The sequence below is a fragment of the Lithobates pipiens genome, unplaced genomic scaffold (genome assembly GCF_037356315.1).
Source record: "Lithobates pipiens isolate NorthernLeopardFrog02 unplaced genomic scaffold, aLitPip1_a1.2 Scaffold_22, whole genome shotgun sequence".
In the NCBI taxonomy this organism is placed as follows: domain Eukaryota; kingdom Metazoa; phylum Chordata; class Amphibia; order Anura; family Ranidae; genus Lithobates; species Lithobates pipiens.
In genome coordinates, this window is record NW_027507784.1 from 344,513,664 (window position 1) to 344,530,996 (window position 17,333).

At 47.2% G+C, this 17,333-nt stretch overlaps 1 protein-coding gene across 3 annotated transcripts in view; it reads left to right on the forward strand.

The window, feature by feature from the left end:
- LOC143925107 (solute carrier family 15 member 2-like) overlaps positions 1-9,217 on the forward strand; it is a 113,984-nt gene extending 104,767 nt beyond the window's left edge. For all 3 annotated transcript variants that reach the window (XM_077449722.1, XM_077449721.1, XM_077449720.1), the window contains 5 exons: positions 357-464; positions 556-652; positions 4,109-4,261; positions 4,549-4,653; positions 7,027-9,217. In XM_077449722.1, coding sequence (XP_077305848.1) covers positions 357-464; positions 556-652; positions 4,109-4,261; positions 4,549-4,653; positions 7,027-7,224 — 661 coding nt within the window. In that variant the 3' untranslated portion in view covers positions 7,225-9,217. The remainder of the gene's footprint in view (positions 1-356; positions 465-555; positions 653-4,108; positions 4,262-4,548; positions 4,654-7,026) is intronic.
- The last annotated feature ends 8,116 nt before the right edge of the window (positions 9,218-17,333 follow it).

The following is a 17,333-nucleotide window of genomic DNA, read 5'->3' on the forward strand; positions in this document are numbered from 1 at the left end:
CGGTGAAAGTGCCCTGTATTGTAGTGGTTAAAACTGAAAATACTGCATTCTGCCACTAGGGGATGCGAAGTATCAAAAAAAAATAAAATAATAATAATAATAATACATAATGATATTAATGATAAAGATAATGAAAATGATATTCTAATGGCCAAATGCAGTATTTTCTGATTTCAATTATTGAAAAACAATTGAACAGCACAGGAAATAGTCTCGTAACATTTGTTTTTTTTTCCTATTCATGTACATGCAACTTTTGCTTGGCAAATTTCTATGTGGATTGTTTTTTTGTTTTTTTTTAATTATAAATGCACCCCTTTTTGTTTCGTTCATTTCTGATTTTCTATTTCTTGCAGATTTATTAATTTGCTCCCAGAAACTGTCTATGATATCAAGATCGGCGATGCGACGTTCAACAGTGCCAGCCTCAACATATCGCAATATTTCACCCAGAAAAGGGCATTGTGAGTGAATTCATGATAATTGAATTTCTACATAGATCGATCTTTCACTGACTGTAAACAGTCTCTTAATATTGTTTTTCTCTCTCACCAGTACCAAACTAACTGCTGTGACTTACAAAGGAGATAAATACACGATTGACTTGGGTCTATTGGACTTTGGTGCAGCAAACACAGCAGTATTGAGGGAGGTGAGTAACATTTTGGCTTTCTTACCTTCCAAGGAATCCTACAGCCTCATTATTGCTATACACCAGGGATATGCAATTAGCGGACCTCCAGCTGTCGCAAAACTACAAGTCCCATCATGCCTCTGCCTTTGGGTGTCATGCTTGTGGCTGTCAGTCTTGCTATGCCTCATGGGATTTGTAGTTCTGCAACAGCTGGAGGTCCGCTAATTGCATATACCTGTTATACACCCATACGACCAAACATTCATGAACCCCTGACCATCACATATTGTTGGACATCCCATTTCAAAGCCATGACTGTTATGATGAAGTTGCCCCTTCCCCATGGCCACTGGTATGGCCATAACATCCTACACCCTTCTGGGAAGACTTTCCACAAGATTTTGGAGGGTGTCTGTGGGAAGTTGTGCCCATTTGTGAGGTTGGTTGCTGATGTTAGATGAGAAGACCTGGCTCACACATTGGGCCTCGTGTTGGGCACCAAAAAAAAAAAAAAAAGCCTAGAGACCTAGCTCACAATCAGATTTCCAATTCAGCCCAAAGGTGTTCAGTAGGGTTGAGGTCAAGGCTCGGTGCAGGACACTCAAGTTCCTCCACACCAAATTAGTCAAACCATATCTTGACATCTCATTCTATAAATCATGACCATTATTGTGGGGTTCCCCATGACACATAACATGGAGTTTACCCCCATTGTGGCGAGAACATCCTCCATTTATTTGGGAAGACTTTCCACAAGATTTTGGAAGGGGTCTGTGGGAATCTGTGCCCATCTGTGAAGTCAGGTATTAGTGGTGGCTGGTGCTCCATTGGGGGGGCTTGCCCTGCGTCTCCTCCTCGATGGCTTCCTCCTTGGCGGCCAATACACTCTTTTTTTTTTTTAAGCCAATTAGAGCCTCAGGCTTTAGTCATATGCTTCCAGGAAAAAAAAACCCATTGAAATCCCTGAGTCTGCCGCCCTGCAAGTAGATTAGGGGCTGGGCACATGGATTAGAGGGGCGGCCCCTATGGGCGGGCACCCACTGTCAGGTACTGATGTTGGATGAGAAGACTTGGATTACACATTGGGTACTGAAAAAAAAAAAGAGAGACCTAGTTCACAATCGGAATTTCAATTCATCCCAAAGGTGTTCAGTAGGTTTGAGGTCAGAGCTCTGTGCAGGGCACCCAAGTTCCTTCACACTAAACTGGTCAACCCATGTCTTTATGGAGATGCTGGTTGAGAAGACTTGGCTCATTCTTATTTATCCAGAATGTGTTCAGTAGGGTTGAGGCCAGGGCTCTGTGTGAAGACCTCTCAAGTTCCTTCACAACAAACTGGTCACACAATCTCTTTATGGAGTTGGCTTTGTAGACAGGGGTACAGTCATGGTAGACCAGAAAAATTGTCTTCACCAAACTGCTTCCACAAGGTTGGAAGAGCATTTGTCTTGGTATGATGGAGTATTAGCAGGACCTTTCACTGGAAACACTTGAATGCCTTCATTTGGAGGGGGGCTTCACATACTTTTTTTTTCGAAATAGTGTATCTCTGATTATTTTTCTGTTCAGCAGCTGGATGGATATGCTGGGACTTGTAGTTCCAGTACAGGTTGAGGGACCCAGCTTCTCCCCAGATGGGTGGATCTGATCTCAACCTTCTAGTACCAGGGCCAGATTAACATAGGGGATATTGGAGCTGCAGCTTAATATAGACCAATTTGCCAAAAAAGCAGAAGACCTACCCTACCACTGGTCAAAATTTGGGGCTCCTAAGACCTATTGTTCCCAGAGATAAGAGGCTCCTTGTGCAGCCTGGCAGAAGCTACATACAGAGTGGCCAGTTTAAATACAAGCTGGAACACTCCGTTTGCTGCAGACTGAGAGGATGAGCTCACAGAGCCTCTCCTCACTTCTTGTCAGAGGCACTGAGCTCAATGGACAGCTTGGAGCCTTGGACCAATGGTAGAGTACCATTGGCCCTAGCTGTCCAATAAAAATGCTGCAGTGGAGGCACGCCTCTCACTGCAGTGTCATAGAAGGGGAATGTGTCTAAAAGACAAATGCTCCCCCCAGCCCAGCACTCCTGATTAGAAGGAAAAAAAATGTTTATGGGTATAAGATTTACAGTAGAGGTTTTTGAAAATATAGTAAATAACCTTAAAAACAATATATAATATTTATTTGTATATTACTTTCTCTCATCCCCTTTCTCGCTCGCTCTCTCTCATCCCCTTTCTCGCTCGCTCTCTCTCATCCCCTTTCTCGTTCGCTCTCTCTCATCCCCTTTCTCGCTCTCTCTCATCCCCTTTCTCGCTCTCTCTCATCCCCTTTCTCGCTCTCTCCCATCCCCTTTCTCGCTCTCTCCCATCCCCTTTCTCTCTCTCTCTCCCTGCCTCTCTCTATTTAATTTAATTTGTTATAACAAAAAAACTTTGCATTTTTATTTATTTGTTTGTTTTATAAAAGCCCCACCAAAATCCTCAGCACCAGGCCCCTGATGTTCTTAATCCGCCCTGTCTAGCACAACATTCTAGAACAAGAATTGTGATGTTTAACCCTTTGTTGAACAGAGGTCTTTAATGACAAGACATTCAGGCTAAATATAGCAGCATTAGTTCTATTGGCAATAACAAATTTTCCCATCGATATAATCTTTACATTGTGTTCATTTCAGGCTTTGATTTGATACATTGTTTTCATTACTATCCTGCTCAGGTCAGAATTGCAATACAGAATTGCTACTATCAATATTTAGAGATCCAACCATCTCCACAATTGGAATCTGCAGAATGGTTTTAAATGCTCAGCACCATTTCAGTCCCGGGTTCCCAACTCCGCCCACAGTGTGCCTTGGGCCCGCCCAGTGACCAAGTGCTTTCGCCTACTCTCTATACTGAACACCCGAAACTGCAGGGTTTGATGGTTCAATCTAGTAAGTGGGCAAAACCACCTGGTCACTGGGTGGGCCTAAGGCAGACTGTGGGTGGGGTTATGTACCGGGGTTATGCAGGGACCACCCACGCACAGCCCCCAATCATCCTAATGAATAATCTATTATGGTATAATTGTGATCCCAGGCCATGGCCCAGGACACATCATCATTTTTAGACTGGAGGTCAAGATGCGGGACTGTCCCAGCAAGTCCGGGACTGTCCCAGCAAGTCCGGGACAGTCTCAGCAAGTCCGGGACTGTCCCAGCAAGTCCGGGACAGTCTCAGCAAGTCCGGGACTGTCCCAGCAAGTCCGGGACTGTCCCAGCAAGTCCGGGACAGTCTCAGCAAGTCCGGGACAGTCCCAGCAAGTGCGGGACAGTCTCAGCAAGTCCGGGACAGTCCCAGCAAGTCCGGGACAGTTGACATCTATGGTCTTTATTTTTTTCCTTACAAATCAAATATTTAATAGCTCAGTATCAGCTGCTCCCTGTTTCCGTCTCACATGTGAATAATCAGTAATCAGAATCACTTTTCTAATCAGGTGGATGAAGCCAAGAAAGTCATAAAAGCCTACAAGGTGGAGGACATCGATGCGAACAGCGTGCACGTGGCGTGGCAGGTCCCCCAATACGTCCTGCTGAGCGCCGGAGAGGTCATGTTCTCAGTCACTGGCTTAGACTTCTCCTACTCCCAGGTAATAACTGACAATGAGATAATACGTCTCCCCCTGCACCTGCTAGAAGGTACACATGGGGTAAAAGGGGGCACTCCACCCAGAACTGATAATTCCACGTATGATGGAGGGTGAGGAGGTTGATGGAGGTGTCTCCTCTGTCTCGAAGGGACTCATTTGAACAAACTGAATGAAAGGGGGTGGGGGCCAGGGACTGTCAAGCTGGGGAGGAAAGAGCTAGATTAGATTCTTGCCACTGAAGGTGCTAAATGTTGACTTGTGACCTCTTTGTGTCTCCCGGCTCCCAGGCTCCAGCCAGTATGAAGTCCGTCCTCCAGGCCGGGTGGCTGCTCACCGTGGCTTTCGGCAACGTCATCGTGCTTATTGTAGCCCAGGCCGGATCCATGGAACAGGTAACGTTTATCAGTCAACTCTCAACTTGGATAAAAATGTGAGGCGGATCCTGACACTTCCCCCGTGTGCGGGTTCCATCTCATCCTTTTTATTTTTTTTGGCTGCGGTAATAAACTTCGCCGGTGGCGGATATGCGGGGCGAACGCCGGTGTTTGCAAATGAGGACTTGAGGCTAAAATCCTCATCTGTGCGTCTTCCAATCCGAAGACAATGAACCGCAATTTTGTCCATTTCAAAACAGTGAATGTTTGATGATCAGAGTCATAACCCAATACGATAACAGCGATTTCCCGCTAACGCGATTTTCCAATAATACCGCGCAAATGAAGCCTTCTGATGCCCATCTGTCCCACCTCTCGTTCCCCGATCCCTCACTCTCTTGTAGAGCAAAGCCCCCAGTAGAATCCTTATATTGGGCATACTGCCAAGCAGGACAAGGTACTCAACTGCCCAGGGTAAAGATGCAAAATCCCCCCCCCCCCACCCACCAAAAAAAAATTATAGCACTAACCTGCACATTCCCCACCCCCACCAAGCAAAAATTCCCTTTGTAAGCCAGAATTCTCCCCACAAAAAAATTGCAAAAAATACCCCCCTCTCCCTTCCCACTACATATCCTTCCCTGCTGCAATCCCCCCTACCAGCACAAATCTTTGTACCTCCCAGCTCAATTCCCCTTCCCACAAATCACCCCTCCTAGTACAAATCCTCTCCCCCAAATCCCCCTCCTATCCCTCCTCCCAGCACAAATCCCCCCCTTACAATTCCCCTCTCCTAGAACAAATCCTCTCCCCTGATCCCCCTTCCAGCACAACCCCCCCCCCCCCCCAATCACCTACCTAGCATTAATACTTTCTCCTCTTCAAATCCTCCCACCTAGCAACCCCCCCCCCCCCCATAAATGTCCTCTCTTAGCACAAATCCACCACCCCCCCTCATTCCCCCTCCAAGCACAAAATCCCCTTTGATTTTCCCCAGCACAAATCCTATCCCCCAATTCCCTCCCCAGCACAAATCTCTCCCCCCCAAATCACACCTCTAGCACTAACCCTCTCCCCTCTGCAAATACCCACTCCTAGCACTAATCTTATCCTCTCTCTAAGCATAAATCCTCCCCCCCTCCATATTTCCCCTCCTTACACAAATCCCCCCCCTCCTACAAATCCACCATCCTAGCATAAAATAATTTCCTCTCCTAGCATCTCCCTCTCAAATCCCTCATCCTCCCCCTCATTCTCCTCCTCCCATCACAAATCCCCTTTCAAATCCACACTCCTAGCACAAATCTCCCCCCCCCCTGAATCACCTACCTAGCATTAAACCTTTCTCCCCTTCAAATCCCCCCCATCTAGCAGAAATCCCCCATCCTCCCCTTCATTCCCCCCCTCCAGCACAAATCCCCTTTCAAATCCACCCTCCTAGCACAACCCCCCCTAGCACAAATCCTCTCCCTCAATCCCATCCCCAGCACAAATCCCTCTCCCCAAATCACACCTCTAGCACTAACCTTCTCCCCTCTGAAAATCCCCACTCCTAGCAGTAATCCTCCCCCCTCTCTAAGTATTAATCATCTCCCCCTCAAGATTTCTCCTCCTAGCACAAATTCCCCTTCCCCCCTCAACCCCCACTCCCAGCACAACCCCCCTCCTACAAATCCACCCTCCTAGCACAAATCCCCCCCGCCCCCCACAATTTCCCAATCCAGCACAAATATTCTTCCCTCATTCCTTTCCCCCAGCACTAATCCATTCTCACCTTCAAACCCCCCTCCAAAAAAAAAAATATCCCATCCTAGCACAAATCCCCCATCCTCCCCCCTCATTCAGCCCTCCCAGCGCAAATCCCCCTTCCAAGCACAAATCTCCTTCCAAATCCACCCTCCTAGCACTAATCCTCTCCCCCCTCCAAGGATAAATCCTCCCCTAGCATAAATCCCCCTTCCTCTCCATCAACTCCTTCTCCCAGCATGACCCCCTGCTACAAATCCTTACTCTACAAATCCACCTTCCTAGCATAAATCCTCTCTCCCTTCATCCCCCCTCCCAAATTACCTACTAGCACAACTCCCCCCCCCCCCAAGCACTAATCCCCCCCCCCCCCCCAAATTCTACCTTGTACCACTTAATCCTCTCCTCCTTCTAGCACAAATACTCCCATTCTCAGAGATTTTCCTCTCACTTCCTGTTGCGTCTCTCAGATAAGAAGTGACGGGAAATCTCCCCAGCAGGGTAGACAGCCAAAAATAAAGTGACCGGGGTCCCAACTCCTCCCTACTCCGTCCATAACGGAAGAAAAAAATATACACAATATGTTAGTATTGAATTTGTGTATATTTATATAAATCAGCTGACCCTCCTTCTCTCGCCTCGCAGTGGGCGGAGTTTATCCTGTTTGGTGCACTCCTGGTCGCTGTAGCCATCATCTTCTCCATCATGGGATACTTCTACGTTCCGGTGGACCCCGATGGCCTGAAGGAAGGTGACAATGAAGATGATGATATGAAGAAGCCAACACCGGACTTGGATGAGACCAGGATAGACGATGTGGAGGAGAAGACGACGAAGATCTAAATATGTAGAAAACTGAAAATAAGCTAAATGTAAAAACAAAAAAAACAAAACTTGTTTCTATAAATCCGAAATTCTGCTCTTGAGCCTCTCTCTGGATTGGACGACTCCTGACCAACCGCGTGTTTTCCTGGGTCATCACCATCCCTTCCTCCCTCTTCACAAAAGACTTTCAGCCCCGATGGACACCAAGCTGTTTATGAGTCAAAGGAAGCTGTATATAAAATCAGATTTTTTTTTGTGATCCTCACAAGGGGGCGCTATATAGTCAGGGCAGCTGATAGGTGGAATACAGGAACCCCTCCTGTACCAGGCCTGTGCCTAGCTGGGTCAGCGGGGGGGGGGGGGGGGTCCCAGGACCTGCAGGAGCTGTCAGCTTCCCCCCAACTTAACTCCACTGTGTGCACCTTACCAGCCAGTGCTGAGGAAGACTGTGCCCTCCAGGCCGCCATCTTGCTTGATCTCAGCAGGTGCTGAGGTTTCCATGGTGATGGGGGGGGGGGGGGTGTGCCGGCCACAGTCTCACATGATGTCATCTGGTGAATGATACATACTCCTGACCTTTGCACTCTGCATGACATACTCTTGACCCCTGCACACTATACATTACATACTCCTGACCCCTATGTTCTGTGCATTATATACTCCTGACCCCTGCGTTCTGTACATTACATACCCCTGACCCCTGCATTCTGTACATTACATACTCCTGACCCCTGCATTCTGTACATTACATACTCCTGACCCCTGCATTCTGTACATTACATACTCCTGACCCCTGCATTCTGTACATTACATACTCCTGACCCCTATGTTCTGTGTATTATATACTCCTGACCCCTGCGTTCTGTACATTACATACTCCTGACCCCTGCGTTCTGTACATTACATACTCCTGACCCCTGCATTCTGTACATTACATACTCCTGACCCCTATGTTCTGTGTATTATATACTCCTGACCCCTGCGTTCTGTACATTACATACTCCTGACCCCTGCGTTCTGTACATTACATACTCCTGACAACTACGTTCTGTACATTATATACTCCTGACCCCTGCATTCTGTACATTACATACTCCTGACCCCTGTATTCTGTACATTACATACTCCTGGCCCCTACGTTCTGTACATTACATACTCCTGACCCCTATGTTCTGTACATTACATGCTCCTGACACTTGCACGCTGTACATTTCATACTTTAGACCCCTACCCACTGTGCATTACACAATCCTGACTCCTTCATGCTGTGTGTCCAACTCTCCTGACCCTTGCACTCTGTACATCACATACTCCTGTTACCTGTGCTGAACTTTAAGCCCCACCCCCACACACTCATTGACACATTGCCTCATTCTACTCCTCTGTGTGAACAAGAGATGGGGGGGGGGGGGGTCTGTCAGGTAGAATGTATGGGGCCCCCATGATTTATAATGGTAGCCTTGTACATTGGGTTTTAACCCATAAAGTAATATATATGCACACAAGATATCGCCGGCCAAGTCTTCTGGATGGACAAAGTTAAAAACAAAACTTGGCTGACGATCTCTCGTGTGTGTGAATCGTTCTGTCTTCTGATGAGATCCACTGCTCTGTAGCGCCCCCTTGTGAGGATCACTAGAACAGGCTGATTTGGTTAGATATGAAGATTGCACTGTCGTTGATTTTTGCACCTTCCATATAAGTGGAAAAAGATTACAAAAAAAAGAGAAGAAAATTGATGTATCGCCTATCAAACTTTTTCTTGCAGCGGAGAAAGTTGTACGTTATTTTGTGTTTATTCCATAGAAAGCCGCGTCCTCTGACCCGAGTATAATGCACTTTATCAGCCAATCTACAGTGTGAAATCTGTCTACGTGGGAGCGATCGCTTGTATGGCCCCATTGTATCGTATCTGCTGTTATTTCAAATCATGGACGTTGCCAAAAAATAAAAGAAATTCATATATTGTTTATAAATAAAACAAATATATATATATATAAAAGGTACTTTAAAATACAATAATCTGTGTGACTTCTCTGTGTACAATGTACTGATTGGTTCACAATTCATCCATTCATCTTCCAATCTTGACACCAGGGGCGGCCCGTCCATAAGGGACGCCCCCCAAATCCATGCGCCCGGCCCCTAATCTCCATGCAGGGCGCCGGACGCCTGGATTTTAATGTTTTGGTTCTTTTTTTACGGAAGCACGTGATTAGATCCTGAGGCTCTAATTGGCTTAAAAAAAAGTGTGAGCTCAGGGTGAAGGGCACTAATCTATCCCGTGTATCCTCTGTGTACTCTGGACATGTCTCCGGGCCTCCATCCCTTCTAATCTTACAGGGGGAACTCTGCAAACCCTGATGTAAAGGGGAACACTGATGTAAAGGGCAATGCTGCAGACCCCGATGTAAGCGGGAACTCTGATGTAAATGGGAATGCAGTGGACTCTGATATAAGGTGGTCTCTTGTGACCAGAGCACCCCTTACATCAGAGTTCCTCCTTAGATCATGCTCTACAGCCTTTTCCTTTACATCTGAGTTCCCTTGCACTGTAAGGGGGAAGAATCCTGCGGACTCTGATGTAAAGGGGAATGCCAGGAAATGTGATGGGGGGGAGAGACTCTGGTGACCAGAGACCACCTTCTGCAGAGTGAATACACTAAGGTAAGGGGAGGGGGAGTGTTACTGAGATGAGGTGAAACCTTTATATCAGTGCCCTCTTACATAATTGTATTCACTCCCCCCTTACATCAGTGACCCCCCCCCCCCCAGACTGGCCTGACGGCGCTGTCACTGACCTCCTCTCCGGTGCAGCGTGCAGGGCTCAGTTAGGCGGCTCCAGGTTGGTGGTTCTGGTTTTTATTCTATAGTCTCTTTTCCATAGTCCATACATGTCTGACTCCTCCCGTAATCCCAATCCCGGCGGTGCTCTCACTCTTGATTCCTCTCCAGACTCCCCCTAAGAGACTGCAGACACGTTAAAACAAAAGATGATCGGAGATTGCAGACAGGATACAGGAGATGGTTAGAGGCTGCAGACAGGATACAGGAGATGGTTAGAGGCTGCAGACAGGATACAGGAGATGGTTAGAGGCTGCAGACAGGATACAGGAGAGGGTTAGAGGCTGCAGACAGGATACAGGAGATGGTTAGAGGCTGCAGACAGGATACAGGAGAGGGTTAGAGGCTGCAGACAGGATACAGGAGATGGTTAGAGGCTGCAGACAGGATACAGGAGATGGTTAGAGGCTGTGGACAGGATACAGGAGATGGTTAGAGGCTGTGGACAGGATACAGGAGATGGTTAGAGGCTGCAGACATGGTACAGGAGATGGTTAGAGGCTGTGGACAGGATACAGGAGATGGTTAGAGGCTGCAGACATGGTACAAGAGGTGGTCGGAACATGTGCACAGGATAAAGGAGGCAGTCAGAGGATGTGGAAATGGTACAAGAGGTGGTCGGAACATGTGCACAGGATAAAGGAGGCAGTCAGAGGATGTGGAAATGGTACAGGTGGTGGTCAGAGTATGCAGACATGTAGAGGGAGCAAACTTAGGGTTTTCCCTGTGTAAGGGGTGCACACAGAGGGATCAGTCATGTAGGGGGATCACACAGTGGGATGAAGTCCTGATAAGAGCTGTCACAGGAGGGCCCTCACACAGGACACATGGCAGGCAGGACAGTGAGGATGGCACACACAGGGTGATCCGGTTCTTGTTCTTAGGGGAGGTGGGGTCCTAATCCCCAGGGAAGATGGGGTCCCTAGGTGAGATGAAGTCCCTGTTGCCAGGGGAGATGGAGTTCCTGCCCCCAGGTGAGATAGGATCCCTGTCTAAGAGCAGAATCAACTGCCTGCCTGCAGTATTATTAGTATGAGAACACTGGCAATTGTCTTCAGTTAGCTTTAGTTGCACACTGCGCAGAAGACACACTACACTGACTGAAAATACTGCAGCTCCCTGCCTGTGGTATTAGTATGAGAACACCAGCAATTGTATTCAGGTAAAGCTTTAGGTGCACACTGTGCAAAGGACACTAACACAAAATACTGCAGCTCCCTGCCTGTATTTGTATGAGAACACCGGCAATTGTATTCAGGTAAAGCTTTAGGTGCACACTGTGCAAAGGACACTAACACAAAATACTGCAGCTCCCTGCCTGTATTTGTCTGAGAACACCGGCAATTGTATTCAGGTAAAGCTTTAGGTGCACACTGTGCAAAGGACACTAACACAAAATACTGCAGCTCCCTGCCTGTATTTGTATGAGAACAACGGCAATTGTATTCAGGTAAGCTTTAGGTGCACACTGTGCAAAGGACACAGTACACTAGGTGAAATTAGTGCAGCTCCCTGCCTGTCAGTATATTATGAAGAGAATAACAGGAACTGATCTAGCTAAACTGAATACAGTGTATAAATATATATACACAACACCTGGGATGCATATATATATCCTCTACACACTGTAACTGGAGCTGACTCGCCTGCCTACTCTAACTCAAATTAAATGACACTCTCTCTCTCTCTCTATGTCTTTAACCACCGCCGCAACACACTACACAAGGCCGCCACACAGGCGGCCTTATATAGTGTGGGGAGTGTACTAAACCCCCTGAGACATAATTGGCCAAAGCCACCCTGGCTTTGGCCAATTATGGCTCTACGATTTTTCTGCGCTGTGATTGGCCAAAGCATGCGGATCATAGTGCATGCTTGGCCAATCAGTAGCCAGCAATGCACTGCGATGCCGCAGTGAATTATGGGCCGTGACACGCCACTCGAATTTGGTGCGAACGGCCCATAATGTTCGGAATTCGGCAAACGGCCGAACAGACGATGTTCGACTCGAACTTGAAGCTCATCCCTACTGCAGAGATCCACAGCTCAGGGGGGAGAATCTGTCCACAGGACAACTATTAGTCGTCTCTCCACAAATCTGCCCTTTATGGAAGAGTGACAAGAAGAAAGACATTGGAGAAAGAAAGTCATAAGAAGTCCTGTTTGTAGTTTGTGAGAAGCCATGTGGGGGAGGGGGCAGCAAACATGTGGAAGAAGGTGATCTGGTCAGAGGAGACCAAAATTCTACTTTTTGGCCTAAAAAGCAAAACGCTATGTGTGGGGAAAACTAACACTGCCCATCCCCCTGAACACACCATCCCCACTGTGAAACACGGTGGTGGCAGCATCATGTGGTGGGGATGGTTTTCTTCAGCAGGGACAGGGAAACTGGTCAGAGTTGATGGGAAGATGGATGGAGACAAACACAGGACAATCTTAGAAGAAAACCTGTTATGCCGCGTACACACGAGCGGATTTTCCGCGGCAAAATCTTGGATGGCTTTTCTGATGGAATTGCACTCAAGCTTGGCTTGCATACACACAGGTCACACAAAAGTTCGCTGAACTTTCGACCGTCAAGAACACGGTGACATACAACACTACGACGAGCCGAGGAAATGAAGTTCAATGCTTTCAAGCATTTGTCAAATTGTTTCCGAGCATGTGTAGGAATTTTGCACGTCGGAATTTGTACAGACGATCGGAATTTCTGATCTGAATTTTTTCTGACCGAAAAATAGAGAACATGCTGACCGAAAAATAGAGAACATGCTCTCAATCTTTCGCTGGCGGGAATTCGGCCAGCAAAAGTCCAATGGGGAATAGACGGTCACTTTTTCCAACCAAAAGCTCTCATCTGAGTTTTACTGGCGGAAGTTCTGATCGGGTGTACGCGGCATAAGAGTTTAAAAAATAAATAAATTGTGAAGCACGTGATTAGAGCCAGAGCCTCTAATTGGCTACAAAAAGGGTGAGCATGGGGAGTATGGGCAGAGCACTGTGCTTCAAGCCCACCCACTTGTGTGACATCGAAGCAAATTAATATTCTTCTCCCGGCCAATCAGGAAGGATCGGTTGGGAGGAGAAGCAGGGGAAGCCACTGTAGCCGCTCCCGCCACCTGAGTGGGGTAAGCGTGGGGCTGGCGAGCTTACAAATGGGCGAGCAAGGCTGGCTTGAGGATGAGCAAGCGAGTGGGCGAGCGTGGGGGGGGATTTTGTTTGCCAACCCCTCCCCCACCAAAAATGGAGCATCAGCTGTCAATGATAAAGGAGATACATTTCCTAAAATAGTCTCAGTTATCCTTTCACTTGAATAATAATAATAGTTGTTATATTGGTTATTATTATACAGGGTTTATATAGCGCCAACAGTTTGCCCAGCACAATTTCAGGGCAGACAGTTACAATACAAATCAATACAGGAGGAAGCAGAGGTGCCTGATCCTATAGCCCCATACACACTATCAGTTTTTCTGCTGAGTTTTTCCTTCAGATTTACCAAAACCATATAATATGAGGTCAAACCTTAGGAATTTCAATTTGTATGCAATCAGGTAGGCCCTTCTACTACATGGTTTTGGTAAACCTGAAGTAAAAACTCAGCAGAAAAACTGATAGTGTGTATGGGGCTTTAGAGCTTACAATCTAAGAATTATTATTGTTACTATGTATAAACACATGACTGCAGCAGACAATACGAGTACAGCTCTACAGAGGTGAATGCGATTCTCTCCATCCCTTACCTGCCCCCATGGTCCCTCCTTTCTCCCTGCGCAGTCCTCCAAGGAAGAGCGCCGTTCCTCCTTCACATCTTCCTTTTCTTCTTCTGCCAATTTGTGGTCAATCATTCAGGTCCGGCCTTTCCTCCGGCCACCAATAGCATTCCTATTGTTTCACTGGTTGGGATGAGTGGAGGTGATTGTTGACCTTTGGACTGCCCTGGGCTGGCAGACCATTCCTCAGTGTGTGGCAGACATGAGGGGTCAAGCCACGGATCCTGTGAAGTCTGCAGGGTTGGGGGGGGGGGGGGGGGGGGAGGGGCAATTAACAGAGGAAAAGTGTTTTTTTTTTTTAATTGTTTCCCCCTCTACACTATATTACCAAAAGTATTGGGACACCTGCCTTTACACGCACATGAACTTTAATGGCATCCCAGCCTTAGTCCGTAGGGTTCAATATTGAGTTGGCTCCGCCCTACCCCAGTTCAATGTTTCGTGTACCATTCGTCCAAAATAACAAGTAGATCTGGCTGAACAGAGCGTATTTAGGCCCCTTTCACATTGGGGCGGCTTTTAGGCGCTACAGAGCTAAAAATAGCGCCTGTGTAGCACCTGAAAAACCCGGCCCCTTTCACTCCAGTGTGAAAGCGGGAGGGCTTTCACACTGGAGCAGTGCGCTGGCAGGGCGGTGAAAAAAGTCCTGCTAGCCGCATATTTGGAGCGGTGAAGGAGCGGTGTATTTACCGCTCCTAAACCGCTCCTTCCCATTGAAATCAATGGGGCAGCGCGGCTATACCACCGGCAAAGCACAGCTGCAGTGGCGCTTTGCAGGCAGTTTTAACCCTTTTTCGGCCGTTAGTGGGAGGTTAAAACCACCCCGCTAGCGGCAGCATACCTCCGCTAAAACTACGGTAAAGCACCACTAAATAATATAATAATAATAATAACATAATATAATAATAATAATAACGCCGCTTTACCGCCGACGCCGCTCCCGACCCACTGTGAAAGGGGCCTTATGGTGCATCTAAGAAACGGAGAAGTCTTGGCTGGAATGACTGGATCCTGGCTGCATATTCGACTTCCCTTCTTTCTCTACATCACCAATCGGTTACAGCAGACCTTCATCCATTTCCACAACATGCCCCCTCCCCCCACCCTCTTACATTATTGCAGATTTTTTTTTTTAACTGTAAATAACCTTTTTCAAAATTATGCAAATTTGCTTCCTTAAAGTGATACAAAACCACGTAATATTTTTCAAAAATAATCCATACACATCCACTACTTAATGACCCCGTCATCTATTCTTCTTCAGATTGTTTCTTATTGTGTTTTTCAGCCTGTATATAACAACCTCTGTGTGCTCCCAAACCTCTCCTTTTCTCCTCAACTTCATTCAGTTGGAGTGAGCAGTGCATGTTGGTTGTGGTCGTATGCACTTCTCTGGGCACTTCTCTGGGCATTTCTCTGGGCACATGTAGGAGTCTGCCCTCCTCTACTGTCTGTACATGTAAATAGTGTTTGCTTGTTATTACCACAGATTTAGTTGGTTACAGACGGGTACTTCCTGTCCCTGCAAGCTTGGTCAAAAACCCAGACTGGAGGACTGTGATGTTACTTAAAGGGGGGTGTCCATGAAATAGACACAGAACAAAGCCAGGTGACCTTATTCACACCCGGTTGTATTGTAAGTGTTTGGGGACCCGGGTCCTGCCCCAGGGGACATGTATCTGTAGCGGCCACCACCCATTGCAGGGCGGACTTGACTTATTGGGCTTTCCAGTTACCTCCTCTTGGCCTGCTCTTCCACATCTAGGGGTTCCCAGGGTTGATACCCAACGACTTGAACAATGACAAGAATAAAGTTCATTTGAAAGGTTTTATTTTGCAGTAATAACATCCAATAACACAGTCTCCTGTGGGAACAGAGGGCACGGTTGAAGAACTCAGGCACCATGAACTGCAGGTCTAGCAAAGTCTCTAATTACACCCAGAGAGTAGCCACTCGCAGCTGGGTACTTCAAGGCTGAACAGATCTCTTGCCAGAGATCATGCCAGTCAGCACGTTGAGACAAAACTTGAAGCAATCCTGTGAACATGTACAAGTTGTAACTAAGGGTGAGCAGGAACCTTTTCCTCAGTACCTGGAACGTTCTCTGTCTCCTCAATGGTACTGGAAGACGTGAATTCGTCAATGTCCTTCCCAACTCAGTAACCAGGCACTTCCCAGGATGCCACTTGCCGGCCCTCCTCCGAAGAGTACTCCCGGTCACTTCCACGAGCTGTGGTGCCTCTCCAAGCCGAGAGCACACCCGGACACCCGGACACCTTGAATCCTCCCTCAGTTACTGCGCCTCGGACCAGCAAATTCCGAGACTCGGGAACAGACGGATCCCTACCCCAGACCAGGCAGGTCTACCCCAGACCAGGGGCCTCTAACAGGAACATGTTGCGGGATGTCGAGCACCCCATGACCGGGACTACCCCGGTCCTGGAACCAGAACAGACCACACGGGCCTCACGAACTCCTCTCTCCAAAACACGTGACCCACACATCTTAAGTACCCCTTCCCAGACTCCCCAGCGGGGCCCCAGCACTCCCACTGATTGGTTCCGAGAAGGTGGATACTCAAAACGTTCAACCAGGCCTGGTTCTGGCCTGTCATGTGCACCTCACTGCTCACATGACCAGGCAGAACTTCCAACACAACCCGGCCAGACTGATGTCAAGTCCAACCTACGTAATCAACCCTCAGAACCCCACTACTGTTCTGAGGCAAAAACTAAATTTACATGCGGATGACATTTTGTCCAAAATGTCATCCGCTACATAGCAATGCAAAAAAAAGTTTTAAAAATAGAAGTTTTTTCGGGAGCAGTGATTTTGTGAGTAGCTCACAGTGTGCAGTGAAATCAGAGGAGACCATTTCAGTCCAGGAGAGGAGCCGGTACACCTGTGCAAGACTGAAGGGGAGGGGCCGGTACACCTGTGCAAGACTGAAGGGAAGATTTAAGGGAGATCTACTCAGTATGGATAAGATAATTGTAATCCTCACCTCCATTCCAATTTATATATATATATATATATATATATATATATATATATATATATATATATATATATATATATATATATATATAATGTGTATATATATTTTTTATATATATATTTTTGGGACGAGAATCAGAGAGACAATAGCGAATATTAATTCTCTATTATCACACAAGTGGATGGGCTCGGGGCGCAGTGCTCTGTGCCCTGAGCCCACCCTTTTTTGAAGCCAATTAGATTCTCAGGCTCTAGTCATGTGCTTCTAAGATAAAAAAATCCCCATTGGATTCCATGCGTCCGGCACCCTGCATGTGAATTAGGGGCCCGGCGCATGGATTAGGGGGGCGCCCCTTATGGACGGGCCGCCACTGCCAAGACGCGAGCGCTAGGTGTGAACCCAACTGAAGATTGGAAGATGAGTGGATGACTCGTGAATGAATCGTTATGTTGCAAATTGTTCTTTTAGAAATCACGCAGATTCTTGGATTTGAAAGTAGTTTATATATATA